This window comes from Salmo trutta, chromosome 12 (genome assembly GCF_901001165.1).
Source record: "Salmo trutta chromosome 12, fSalTru1.1, whole genome shotgun sequence".
NCBI lineage: Eukaryota > Metazoa > Chordata > Actinopteri > Salmoniformes > Salmonidae > Salmo > Salmo trutta.
Window position 1 is genome coordinate 72,817,592 of NC_042968.1, and position 13,951 is coordinate 72,831,542.

A 13,951-nucleotide genomic window follows, 5' to 3' on the forward strand; every position below is an offset into this window, starting at 1 on the left:
AGGCTACACTGGGTGGGTGTCTAAATAGCTAGCCCTGTAACGCCGGGCTATGTACTTACATTATTGCAAAATGTGCTTCATCCGAAAAGCTATTTTAAAATCGGACATATCGAGTGCATAGAGGAGTTCTGTATCTATAATTCTTAAAATAATTGTTATGCTTTTTGTGAACGTTTATCGTGAGTAATTTAGTAAAATCACCGGAAGTGTTCGGTGGGAATGCTAGTTCTGAACGTCACATGCTAATGTAAAAAGCTGGTTTTTGATATAAATATGAACTTGATTGAACAGACATGCATGTATTGTATAACACAATGTCCTAGGTGTGTCATCTGATGAAGATCATCAAAGGTTAGTGCTGCATTTAGATATGGTTTGGGTTTATGTGACATGATATGCTAGCTTGAAAAATGGCTGTGTGATTATTCCTGGCTGGGTACTCTGCTGACATAATCTAATGTTTTGCTTTCGCTGTAAAGCCTTTTTGAAATCGGACAGTTTGGTTAGATAAAGGAGAGTCTTGTCTTTAAATAGCTGTAACATAGTCATATGTTTGAAAAGTGTAAGTTTTCGGATTTAGAGGAGTTTGAATTTCGCGCCCCGCCCATCATTGGATATTGGAGCAGACGTTCCGCTAGCGGAACGTGTAGATGTAAGAAGATAAATGAGTTTGACTTGCTCTGAATACCCTCATTCTATGGTTTAGTGGACACATTCACAACCAAGCCGGAGTTTGCTCCACTCCATCAGTAGAATGAATGTGTTTATGCTCTCAGGCTAATCTTCGCTTTTCTGTTTCACTAATAACTGCTTCGATCAGTGGTTCATATGAATCATCTTTCCCATGGAGAGACTGTTACCTATCTGTGCCCATAGATGGACTCTGTGACCTACAGTATCTGTGCATGTCCTCCCTTGATGGATGGCCCGTTGCCAACCAACTGCTATAGGGTTGATGGCACCCAATACACAATTATCAGCTTTTAGCGGAGATCGAATGAGGAGCAGTTATGTGCGTGTGGGTATGTGACTGTGTGTGTGCGCGTTTGTGCTCGCATGCACACTCCCACAATGGAAAATTGATTCAGCAGAGTCCGTGCAGCAGTTCCTTCGAGACGCTATTTATACTCCCCTCTATCAATGGTGCTGAGTGCACCCAGCAATCACTTGTCAATGGTGAAGAGCTTCATTGGTTTCTCTTCTTCCTTATCCTCAACGTTGAGCAGAGAGCGAGAAGAAAAACACATTTTTCATTCATTACAGGTCTTTGTCTAGCTGTAGCCGGGGCAATCTTATCCCCTCACACACACACACACACACACACAAAAGGATTTCACCAGTCAGGAAATCATTTAGGAAACAGGAATATACGTTTTGTTAATCATCACGTTCGTTCGCACAGCACTAATTACTTTCGAATTGTTGGCAAAACCTGCACTTACTTTGCCCCTCCAGCGGTAGGAAAAGGGGGGACATATGGAAATACGTCTCAGTCGCTCGCCACATTTTCATATTTCACACAATGTACCCAGGCTGTGTTTGTCTAGGTCTGGGTATAGATACTAATAATCATCATTATCATCGTGGATGCAGTATGGCAGCAGGTGCTCACCATCGGCTTGGGGGTATTGGATGCTTTGCAGGGCTTTTATTTATATGCAAATTTAAATTAGTTTCTGATGAGCCAATTTGATTCCCTCTGGAGATATGAAGTTGACACAGTGAATAGGGAACTGAAGCTTTGAAAGTGGTACATGCCTTTTAGGGCTGACCCCATTTAGTCGACTGGTTGATTGTTTACCGATAGGCTGTTGGTCGACCAAGATTTCTTTAGTCGGGCAGTAGCAAAATAAATAGTTTCAATCATGGGGTACCTGTGTGATTGGCGCCTGCCTGAGTGGACTGGTCCATTGTGGAGGCAGTGGGGATGGCACAGTCCATCACTCTAAGGCTAGTTTTCAGACCCCTTGACTTTTTACACATTTGTTTCATTACAGCCTTATTAAAAAGAACAACATACTTTTAAAAATGTTTTATCATCGGATGTAGTGATCACAATATAGTAACCATATCTAGGAAAACCAATGTTCCGAAGGCTGGGCCTAATATAGTGTATAAGAGGTCATACAATAAGTTTTATAGTGATTCCTATGTTGTTAATGTAAAGAATATTTGTTGGTCCGTGGTGTGTAATGAGGAGCAAACAACAGATGTTGCACTTGATACATTAATGAAATTGCTTATTCCAGTTACTAATAAGCATGCACCCATTTAAGGAAATGACTGTAAAACATGTTAAATCCCTATGGATTGATGAGGAATTGAAAAATTGTATGGTTGAGGGATGAGGCAAAAGGAATGGCAAATAAGTCTGGCTGCACAACCGATTGGCAAACGTATTGCAAATTGAGTAATCATGTGACTAAACTGAATAAAAAGAAGAAGAAACTACACTATGAAACAAAGATAAATGAAAAAAACTTTGGAGCCCCTTAAATGACATTTTGGGAAAAAAGGCAAACTGAGCTCCATCATTCGTTGAATCAGATTCATCACAAAACCAACTGATATTGCCAACTACTTTTTAATGATTTTTCTTTTGGCAAGATTAACAAACTTAGGGATGACATGACAGCAACAAACACTGACACTACACATCCAAGTATATCTGACCAAATTATGAAAGTAAATAATTTGTTGTTGTCTATCAACAATGACAAGCCACAGGGGTCTGACAACTTGGATGGAAAATTACTGAGGATAATAGCGGACGATATTGCCACTCTTATTTGCCATAACTTCAATCTAAGCCTACTAGAAAGTGTGTGCCCCCAACCCCTCTTTTACGCTGCTGCTGCTCTGTTTATCATCTATGCATAGTCACTTTAACTATACATTCATGTAGATATTACCTCAATTAGCCCAACTAACCGGTGCCCCCGCACATTGACTCTGTACCAGTACCACCTGTATATAGCCTCACTACTGTTATTTTCACTGTCATTTTACTGTATTTTTTTTCTTTCTTTACTTATCTATTGTTTACCTAATACCTATTTTTTACTTAAAATTGCACTGTTTGTTAGGGCTTGTAAGTAAGCATTTCACTGTAAGGTCTACACCTGTAGTATTCGGCGCACGTGACAAATAAACTTTGATTTGACTTGGAGGGAACCAAAAGTCATTACTGGCTCAAATAGCCGATCAACCAAACAGCCTGTTACCAACCCTTAGTAAACTTTTTGAAAAAATGGTGTTTGACCAGATACAATGCTATTTTACAGTAAACAAATTGACAACAAACTTTCAGCATGCTTATAGGGAAGGACATTCAACAAGTACAGCACTTACACAAATGACTGATTGGCTGAGAGGAATTGATGATAAAAATATTGGGGAGGCTGTTCTGTTAGACTTCAGTGCAGCTTTTGACATTATCGATCATAGTCTGCTGCTCGAAAAACATATTTGTTATGGCTTTACACCCCCTGCTATATTGTGGATAAAGAGTTACCTGTCTAACAGAACACAGAGGGTGTTCTTTAATGGAAGCCGCTCCAACATAATCCAAGTAGAATCAGGAATTCCCCAGGGCAGCTGCTAGGCCCCTTACTTTTTTCAATCTTCAATACTAATGACATGCCACTGGCCTTGAGTAAAGCCAGTGTGTCTATGTATGTAGATGACTCAACACTATACACGTCAGCTACTACAGCGACTGAAATGACTGCAACACTTAACAAAGAGCTGCAGTTAGTTTCAGAATGGGTGGCAAGGAATAAGTTAGTTCTAAATATTATTTTAACTACAATCATTTTATTTGGGACAAATCATTCACTAAACCTTAAACTTCAACTAAATATTGTAATAAATAAAGTGGAAATTGAGCAAGTTGAGGTGATATAACTGCTTGGAGTAACCCTGGATTGTAAACTGTCATGGTCAAAACATATTGATACAACAGTAGCTAAGATGGGAAGAAGTCTGTCCATAATAAAGCACCGCTCTAACTAAACAGCACTATCAACAAGGCAGGTCCTACAGGGCCTAGTTTTGTCACACCTGGACTACTGTTCCGTCGTGTGGTCAGGTGCCACAAAAAGGGACTTAGGAAAATTGCAATTGGCTCAGAACAGGGCAGCACGGCTGACCCTTGGCTGCACATAAAGAGCTAATATGCATGTCAATCTCTCCTGGCTCAAAGTGGAGGAGAGATTGATTTTATCACTACTTGTATTTATGAGAGGTATTGAGATATTGAATGCACCGTGCTGTCTGTTTGAACTACTGGCGCACAGCTCGGACACCCATGCATGCCCCCCAAAACAAGCCATGAGTTCTCTTCACAGTCTCCAAGTCCAGAACAGACTATGGGAGGCGCACAGTACTACATACAGCCATAACTACATGGAACTCTATTCCACATCAAGTAACTGATTCAAGGAGTAAAATTAGATTTAAAAATGCACCTTATGGAACAGCAGGGACTGTGAAGCAACAAACATAGGCACAGACACATGCATACACACACACACACGATAACATACGCACTACACGCACGTACACATGGATTTTGTACTGTAGATATGTGGTAGTGGTGGAGCAGGGGCCTGAGGGCACACAGTGTGTTGTGAAATCTGTAGATGTATTGTAATGTTTTTAAAATCATATAAACTGCCTTAATTTTGCTGGACCCCAGGATCCATAATAAATAAATACAAATACAAATCAACACATTCCCCCATAATGACAAAGAAAAAACAGGGTTTTAGAAATGTTTGCAAATATACACTACTGGTCAAAAGTTTTAGGACACCTACTCATTCAAGGGTTTTTCTTTATTTTTACTATTTTCTACATTGTAGAATAATAGTGAAGACCTCAAAACTATGAAATAACACATAAGGAATCATGTAGTAATCATGAAGTAATTTGAGATTCTTCAAGGTTGTAACGGCCGTCGTCGGAAGAAGACCAAGGTGCAGCGGAGTTAGTGTTCATCATGAGAATTTAATACAAACAACGTGAACACTATACAAAAAAACAAGAAAACTGACAGCCAAACAGTCCTGTCAGGTGCAAAACACTAACAGAAACAATTACCCACAAAACCCAAAGGAAAAACATGCTCCTTATGTGTGACTCCCAATCAGCAACAACGAGCTTCAGCTGTGCCTGATTGGGAGCCACACACGGCCCAAAACAAAGAAATACAAAAACATAGAAAAAGGAACATAGAACGCCCACCCAATGTAACACCCTGGCCTAACCAAAATAAAGAACAAAAAACCCCTCTCTATGGCCAGGGCGTTACAAAGGTAGCCACCTTGATGATAGCTTTGCACACTTGGCATTCTCTCAACCAGCTTCATGAGGTAGTCACCTGGAATGCATTTCAATTAACTGGTGTGCCTTCTTAAAAGTTAATTTGTGGAATTTCTTTCCTTCTTAATGCGTTTGAGCCAGTCAGTTGTGTTGTGGGAAGGTAGGGGGGTATACAGATGATAGCCCTATTTGGTAAAAGTCCAAGTCCATATTATGGCAAGAACAGCTCAAATAAGCAAAGTGAAACGACAATCCATCATTACTTTAAGACATGAAGGTCAGTCAATATGGAAAATGTCAAGAACTTTGAAAGTTTCTTCAAGTGCAGTCGCAAAAACCATCAAGCGCTATGATGAAACTGGCTCTCATGAGGACCGCCACAGGAAAGGAAGACCCAGAGTTACCTCTGCTGCAAAGGATAAGTTCATTAGAGTTACCAGCCTCAGAAATTGCAGCCCAAATAAATGCTTCACAGAGTTCAAGTTACAGACACATTTCAACATCAACTGTTCAGAGGCCTGAATCAGGCCTGAATCAGGCCTTCATGGTCGAATTTCTGCAAAGAAACCACTACTAAAGGACACCAATAATAAGAAGATACTTGCTTGGGCCAAGAAACATGAGCAATGAACATTAGACCGGTGGAAATTTACAGACTCTCTGGTACGCTTATAATTTATTGAAATGATATTGTAATCTAACAGCACCTGTTTGGCACACATAATATGCACGCAGGGGTGGCTCCTTACTTTATTTTTCTTGAACTCCAGTACTTTCCACAACTAGTAAAATGTATTCCACACCTGACTTCCCCTTTTTCCTCCTGAGCAACCAAACATTCCCCAGTTTAGAGTTTATTTGTCACGTCTGCATCCATCTTGCTGTCACGTGTTATGGTGTTCAGAGTTTGTTATAACCAGTTTATTGATGTGATTATGATCTGCTATAGGTCAGGCCCTATTGGTCTCGTGTATGCGATGCATACGTGTCACGTAAAAAGAGCCAGGGTTGAGGCAATAGGAAATGTTTTTCCTAAATAAATGAGGGATTTCGGTAACAGAACTTTTCAGGCAGAAATGGCTGTAATTATGTTGCAGCTTCAGCAACACGGACAACGCAATAAACACTATTGATGTTCTGTGGTGGTTGCTGCAGCAGGGAGGAGCCCGGCCAGCACAATCAAATCAATTGTGGTCCAGCTCCCTCTTGCCATGTGTGTGTTTTATGGTTGATTTGATGAAAATACATACTGTAGGGTGTCTATATATGGAAAAATACACGTTTAAAAATGGTGACCAATCGATTGGTCGAAAGAACAGACGACCCTCGGTCGACCAAGATAATTGTTTTAGTCGGAGACAGCCCTACATGCCTCAGTTGGTTGGAGCTTGCTGCTTGCCTTGCAACCCAGGGTTGTGGGTTTGATTCCCACAGGTGTTATCTGTAGTTCGCTGTGTATAAATGTACTGAATTTCAATATTGTCATATTATATGAAAAAGAATTGTCCTGCTTGTATCATTGTCTTTCTCTCAAATAGTTGTGCGTGTTGTGTTCTCTCTAAACAGCAGATGTGTGTGTGTGTGATGTGGTTTAATGAGTGTGTTACTAGCCTGCAGCATTCCTCCAGTCACCCTCAGGCGCTCAGTTAAACCATGAGCATTTAGTACATGGCTGGTTATCAGTATGGCCCTAGCACACAAAACATCAACACTATGCTCCAAGGTCACCTTGCTCATGCAGACTACAGTAGCTGTGTTGTTCTAGCCACATTGAGGTTTGATTATTTGTTCCTAGATCAGTGTATCTGGCTCTAGTCCTATTATTTTAACCAGCATCTTGCACACTAGAATTCATTCATCTGATTCCAGATCCGTTTGACTCTGGACATCTTCCCTGTACTGCAGTGGCCTGAACTCAGTTTGCCTGACGTTACATTACATTAGGCTTTAAAACATGAATATGTTCCTAGACCAGTCTGAGCCGGACCTGTGCTTTCTCCCTGTAGACAACTGCAGTGACCTGAACTCAGAGCTGCAGCGGGTTCTGACGGGGTTGGAGAGCGTGCTGTGTGGGAGGAAGAAGAGCACATGCAGCCTGTCTGTGGCCGAGGTCGACCGCCACATAGAGCAGCTGACCACCGCCAGCCAACACTGTGACCTTGCCATCAAGGTAAGACACCAGAAAATGACTAGCGGCTAATACTGAGACTTGTTTTAGGAAATCCTTTTCCTTCCATATAAACACAATTAATTGGTAGGAAAGCGTGAAGGAGGATAAAGAGCGGATGGAGCAAAAGAAAAATATGCAGGATAGATGAAAATAGGTTAACCTAATACTGGTACAAGCATCTCCTATTAAATGCATTCACAGATGCTTAAAGAAAGGTAAATAGAAAATACAGTGAGATTAGTTATAATATAACTGTTGTATGACGTTGAACTGTCCTGCTGGAAGACCTGAGCCACTTCCAGTAATCTGTCAGCAGGGGTCCTGGGGTGACCCTGGGTTGTACCCACCAGTAACAGCCCGTCTCAGCCTGGGACGCCTGTGTGATTCAGACTGATGTCATAGACTGATGAGGGGCCAGATGGTGGTCCCCACGGTGACGCCTCAGCTCTGGTAATGGAAACCTGTCTGCCTGGCTGTCGTCTCCGTAGCGATGGGAGTGTCAGCAGTCCTAAGGGGAATTCAGTCTGCTAGCTATTTCTTTCCTCGCAAATAGATAATACAACACACACACACACATACACAGGGAAAGGTGGGAGAATGAGAGAGGGAGAGCGAAAGGGAAGTAGACCTATAGACACAGAATGTGACAGAGATGCAGAGAAATTAACCGTGAGCGAGAGACAGTTATGCTAAAGAAAGAGGTATAGAAAGGAGAGAGGCAAAGTGAAGGACAGAGAAATATAGCAATTATTTTGCTGGTGTTGCTTCCAGAGGCAGTTTGGAAGTCAATAGTGAGTGTTGCAAACAAGGACAGGCGATTTTTACGAACTTCAGAACTCGGCGGTTCTGTGAGCTTGTGTGGCCTATCACTTTGCGGCTGAGCCATTGTTGCTCCTAGACGTTTCCACTTCACAATAACTGCACTTACAGTTGACCGGGGCAGCTCTAGCAGGGAAGAAATTTGACAAACTGATTTGTTGGAAAGGTGGCATCCTATAATGATACCTCATTGAAAGTCACTGAGCTCTTCGCAAGGCCATTCTACTGCCAATATTTGTCTATGGAGATTGCGTGGCTGTGTGCTCGATTTTATACAGCTGTCAGCAACAGGTGTGGCTGAAATGGCAGAATCCACAAATTTGAAGGGGTGTCCACATAATTTAGAATATATAGTGTATGTCCGTGTTAAGACTGTTAAAGGCATAACAGACAATCACTTTAACTGGCATTAGTGACTGTCATAGCCCACTCACTGTAAGGTGGGAGAATGGATTTACTTGGCTTTATGTTATCAGCCTGAATGGACCTCCATTACAAACCGTTGTGTCAGAGCTGCAATAGAGGACAGATGGAGACATATTACTGTAAAGAAAGAGAAATCAAGGTCTCTATGTTTAACGTTTATTTAGTGATCTACATTTTCTAATAAACTAATTGAACTTGGCTATCAATTTCACCCCCTTTTGTTGGCTGATCACAGTGGACACAACCAGTGCTAGTCTGACCACTTAATGCTAACCCAGTTACATTTTGTGTGAAGAAAAATAGACACCTTCACAGTTCCAGCTGTGAGGCTTAATCCCAAACAGATCCCTCTCTTCTAGACTGAGTGTCCTAATGGTGTCTCTTTTACACATCTATAATAACAGAATTTTTGCAATTTGATAGAAACACTTATCCAGTGAGTATGAGAGGTGGAGCTGATTTCTACACCGACGTATCCAGGCCTTTCAGATTTGCGAGGAGTCAGCCAAGGGTCTAGTGATGGGTTTGGGATTGGGCTACAGTATCCCATTGTGTGTGGACCCAATCCATTACCATTGACTAAGCCTATAAAAAGAATACCACCCAGGCAAATATGTATCTTCTCCAAGGCCATTTGTTGATATTGGGTGTTCATGCGGCACAGACAAGTTTAAGTTACTCCACATGTTCCATAGCAGTAGCTGGGCTTATAAAACCGTACTTTATACACTGCTCAAAAATATAAAGGGAACACTTAAACAACACAATGTAACTCCAAGTCAATCACACTTCTGTGAAATCAAACTGTCCACTTAGGAAGCAACACTGATTGACAATAAATGTCACATGCTGCTGTGCAAATGGAATAGACAACAGGTGGAAATTATAGGCAATTAGCAAGACACCCCCAATAAAGGAGTGGTTCTGCAGGTGGTGACCACAGACCACTTCTCAGTTCCTATGCTTCCTGGCTGATGTTTTGGTCACTTTTGAATGCTGGCGGTGCTTTCACTCTAGTGGTAGCATGAGACGGAGTCTACAACCCACACAAGTGGCTCAGGTAGTGCAGCTCATCCAGGATGGCACATCAATGCGAGCTGTGGCAAGAAGGTTTGCTGTGTCTGTCAGCGTAGTGTCCAGAGCATGGAGACAGGCCAGTACATCAGGAGACGTGGAGGAGGCCGTAGGAGGGCAACAACCCAGCAGCAGGACCGCTACCTCCGCCTTTGTGCAAGCAGGAGGAGCACTGCCGAGCCCTGCAAAATGACCTCCAGCAGGCCACAAATGTGCATGTGTCTGCTCAAATGGTCAGAAACAGACTCCATGAGGGTGGTATGAGGGCCTGACGTCCACAGGTGGGGGTTGTGCTTGCAGCCCAACACCGTGCAGGACGTTTGGCATTTGCCAGAGAACACCAAGATTGGCAAATTCGCCACTGGCGCCCTGTGCTCTTCACAGATGAAAGCAGGTTCACACTGAGCACATGTGACAGACGTGACAAATCAAGTCAAATCAAATGTATTTATATAGCCCTTCGTACATCAGCTGATATCTCAAAGTGCTGTACAGAAACCCAGCCTAAAACCCCAAACAGCAAGCAATGCATGTGAAAGAAGCACGGTGGCTAGGAAAAACTCCCTAGGAAAAACTCCCTAGAAAGGCAAAAACCTAGGAAGAAACCTAGAGAGGAACCAGGCTATGAGGGGTGGCCAGTCCTCTTCTGGCTGTGCCGGGTGGATATTATAACAGAACATGGTCAAGATGTTAAAATGTTCATAAATGACCAGCATGGTCAAATAATAATAATCATAGTAGTTGTCGAGGGTGCAACAAGCACGTCTGGTGAACAGGTCAGGGTTCCATAGCTGCAGGCAGAACAGTTGAAACTGGAGCAGCAGCACGGCCAGGTGGACTGAGGACAGCAAGGAGTCATCATGCCAGGTAGTCCTGAGGCATGGTCCTAGGGCTCAGGTCCTCCGAGAGAAAGACAGAAAGAGAGAATTAGAGAGAGCATATTTAAATTCACACAGGACACCGGATAAGACGAGAAATACTCCAGATGTAACAGACTGACCCTAGCCCCCCGACACATGAACTACTGCAGCATAAATACTGGAGGCTGAGACAGGAGGGATCAGAAGTCTGGAGTCAGTGACAGAGTCTGGAGACGCCGTGGAGAACTTTCTGCTGCCTGCAACATCCTCCAGCATGACCGGTTTGGCGGTGGGTCAGTCATGGTGTGGGGTGGCATTTCTTTGGGGGCCGCACAGCCCTCCATGTGCTCGCCAGAGGTAGCCTGACTGCCATTAGGTACCGAGATGAGGTCTTCAGACCCCTTGTGAGACCATATGCTGGTGCGGTTGGCCCTGGGTTCCTCCTAATGCAAGACAATGCAAGACCTCATGTGGCTGGAGTGTGTCAGCAGTTCCTGCAAGAGGAAGGCATTGATGGTATGGACTGGCCCGCCCGTTCCCCAGACCTGAATCCAATTGAGCACATCTGGGACATCATGTCTCGCTCCATCCACCAACGCCATGTTGCACCACAGACTGTCCAGGACTTGGCGGATGCTTTAGTCCAGGTCTGGGAGGAGATCCCTCAGGAGACCATCCGCCACCTCATCAGGAGCATGCCCAGGCGTTGTAGGGAGGTCATACAGGCACGTGGAGGCCACACACACACTACTGAGCCTCATTTTGACTTGTTTTAAGGACATTACATCAAAGTTGGATCAGCCTGTAGTGTGGTTTTCCACTTTAATTTTGAGTGTGACTCCAAATCCAGACCTCCATGGGTTGATAAATTGGATTTCCATTGATTTATTTTTGTGTGATTTTGTTGTCAGCACATTCAACTATGTAAAGAAAAAAGTATTTAATAAGATTATTTCATTCATTCAGATCTAGGATGTGTTATTTTAGTGTTCCCTTTATTTTTTTGAGCATTGTATAATGTACAGCCCAAGCTGTTATCTCTGGTTTTGAATCTGAATTTAGAGAACTGAATTTGAATGCATCCAAGAAGTTGAATATATGAAACATTGAAAACTTCAAATAATAGTTTGTATCAACAATGAATGCAATATCTGCCATATTAAAACTGAATGTTCAGTGCATTTGGAAAGTATTCAGACCCCTTGACTTTTCCCACATTTTGTTATGTTACAGCCTTATTTTAAAATCGATTAAATAACATTTTTTCCTCATCAATCGCCACACACAACACCCTATATACAGGTGAAGTTTACATACACCTTAGCCAAATAAATTTAAACTCAGTTTTTCACAATTCCTGACTTTGTGATAGCCACTCCAATACCTTGGCTTTGTTGTCCTTAAGCCATTTTGCCCCAACTTTGGAAGTATGCTTGGGGTCATTGTCCATTTGGAAGACCCATTTACGACCAAGCTTTAACTTCCTGACTGATGTCTTGAGATGTTGCTTCAATATATCCACATCATTTTCCTCCCTCATGATGCCATCTATTTTGTGAAGTGCACCAGTCCCTCCTGCAGCAAATCACCCCCACAACATGATGCTGCCACCCCCGTTCTTCACGGTTGGAAAGGTGTTCTTCGGCTTGCAAGACTCCCCCTTTTTCCTCCAAACATAACGATGGTCATTATGGGCAAACAGTTCTATTTTTGTTTCATCAGGCCAGAGGACATTTCTCCAAAAAGTACGATATTTGTCCCCATGTGCAGTTGCAAACCGTAGTCTGGCTTTTTATGGTGGTTTTGGAGCAGTGGCTTCTTCCGTGCTGAGCGGCCTTTCAGATTATGACGATATAGGACTCGTTTTACTGTGGCTATAGATACTTTTGTACCTGTTTCCTCCAGCATCTTCACAAGGTCCTTTGCTGTTGTTCTGGGATTGATTTGAACTTGTCGCACCAAATTACGTTCATCTCTAGGAGACAGAACACGTCTTCTTCCTGAGCGGTATGACGGCTGCGTGGTCCCATGGTGTTTATAAATGCGTACTATTGTTTGTACAGATGAACGTGGTACCTTTAGGCATTTGGAAATTGCTCCCAAGGATGAACCAGACTTGTGGAGGTCTCCAATTTAGTTTTGATGTCTTGGCTGATTTCTTTTGATTTTCCCATGATGTCAAGCAAAGCGGCACTGAGTTTGAAGGTAGGCCTTGAAATACATCCACAGGTACACCTCCAATTGACTCAAATAATGTCAATTAGCCTATCAGAAGCTTCTAAAGCCATGTCATCGTTTTCTGGAATTTTTGAAGATTTTTAAAGGCACAGTCAACTTAGTGTATGTAAACTTGTGGCCCACTTGAATTGTGATACAGTGAATTATAAGTGAAATAATCTGTTTGTAAACAATTGTTGGAAAAATGACTTGTGTCATGCACAAAGTAGATGTCCCAACCGACTTGCCAAAACTATAGTTTGTTAACAAGAAATTTGTGGAGTGGTTGAAAAACGAGTTTTAATGACTCCAACCTAAGTGTATGTAAACTTCCGACTTCAACTGTACATACGGCACTTTAAAATAAAATAATGTTCCCCCTCTTTCCTCCTTTCCCCCAGACGGTGGAGGAGATCGAGGGGGCCTTGGGCCGGGACTTCTACCCCAGCCTGTCGGAGGAGCGTATGCACTGGCAGAAGGAGCTGTCCGGCCTGAGGGAAGAGAACGAGAGCCTGACGGCCATGCTGTGCTCCAAGGAGGAGGACCTAAACCGCACTAAGGCCACCATGAACGCCATCCGGGAGGAACGTGACCGCTTGAGACGACGGGTCAGTCAGCTGGGTCCTGTTATTATGATTCTTTTACATTTTCTGTCATTTGGTTTATGGGTTTTGTGCGTTTCCCGTGTACCTTTTTGAGCCTTTCCACATGACTGTGTTGGTGGCTGACAGACTGGGGTGCATCGTTGCTTATTATTACTAAGGCAGGTTTACATACATTTTTATTTTATCTGACCCATAACAGTCAATACGATACAAAAAGGTATCTAGTGAGGTGGAAGGAAGAAAGAAGATACTCAACATAGCTGTATGTTTCTTAGTTTTCCATTCGGTTTCTTGTTTTTTTATTAGATCTCGAAAAGGTTGTGAGAACTTGAGCCTATTGCCAAATCTCTAGTAAATGTGTCCTAGTGTGAACCTGTTCTAGGCAGAGAACTAAGACCGAATCCGAAAGAATAAAAAAATTCTCTGCACAGAGGCTCTAAGCTGTAATTATGGTC

General features: G+C 42.7%; 1 protein-coding gene across 5 annotated transcripts in view; it reads left to right on the forward strand.

Annotated features, from left to right (window-relative positions):
* The window catches only part of LOC115204121 (colorectal mutant cancer protein), a 121,687-nt gene that overhangs the window by 51,082 nt on the left and 56,654 nt on the right, over positions 1-13,951 (forward strand). For all 5 annotated transcript variants that reach the window (XM_029769446.1, XM_029769447.1, XM_029769448.1 and 2 more), the window contains 2 exons: positions 7,332-7,495; positions 13,293-13,499. In XM_029769446.1, the coding sequence (XP_029625306.1) occupies positions 7,332-7,495; positions 13,293-13,499 (371 nt within the window). The remainder of the gene's footprint in view (positions 1-7,331; positions 7,496-13,292; positions 13,500-13,951) is intronic.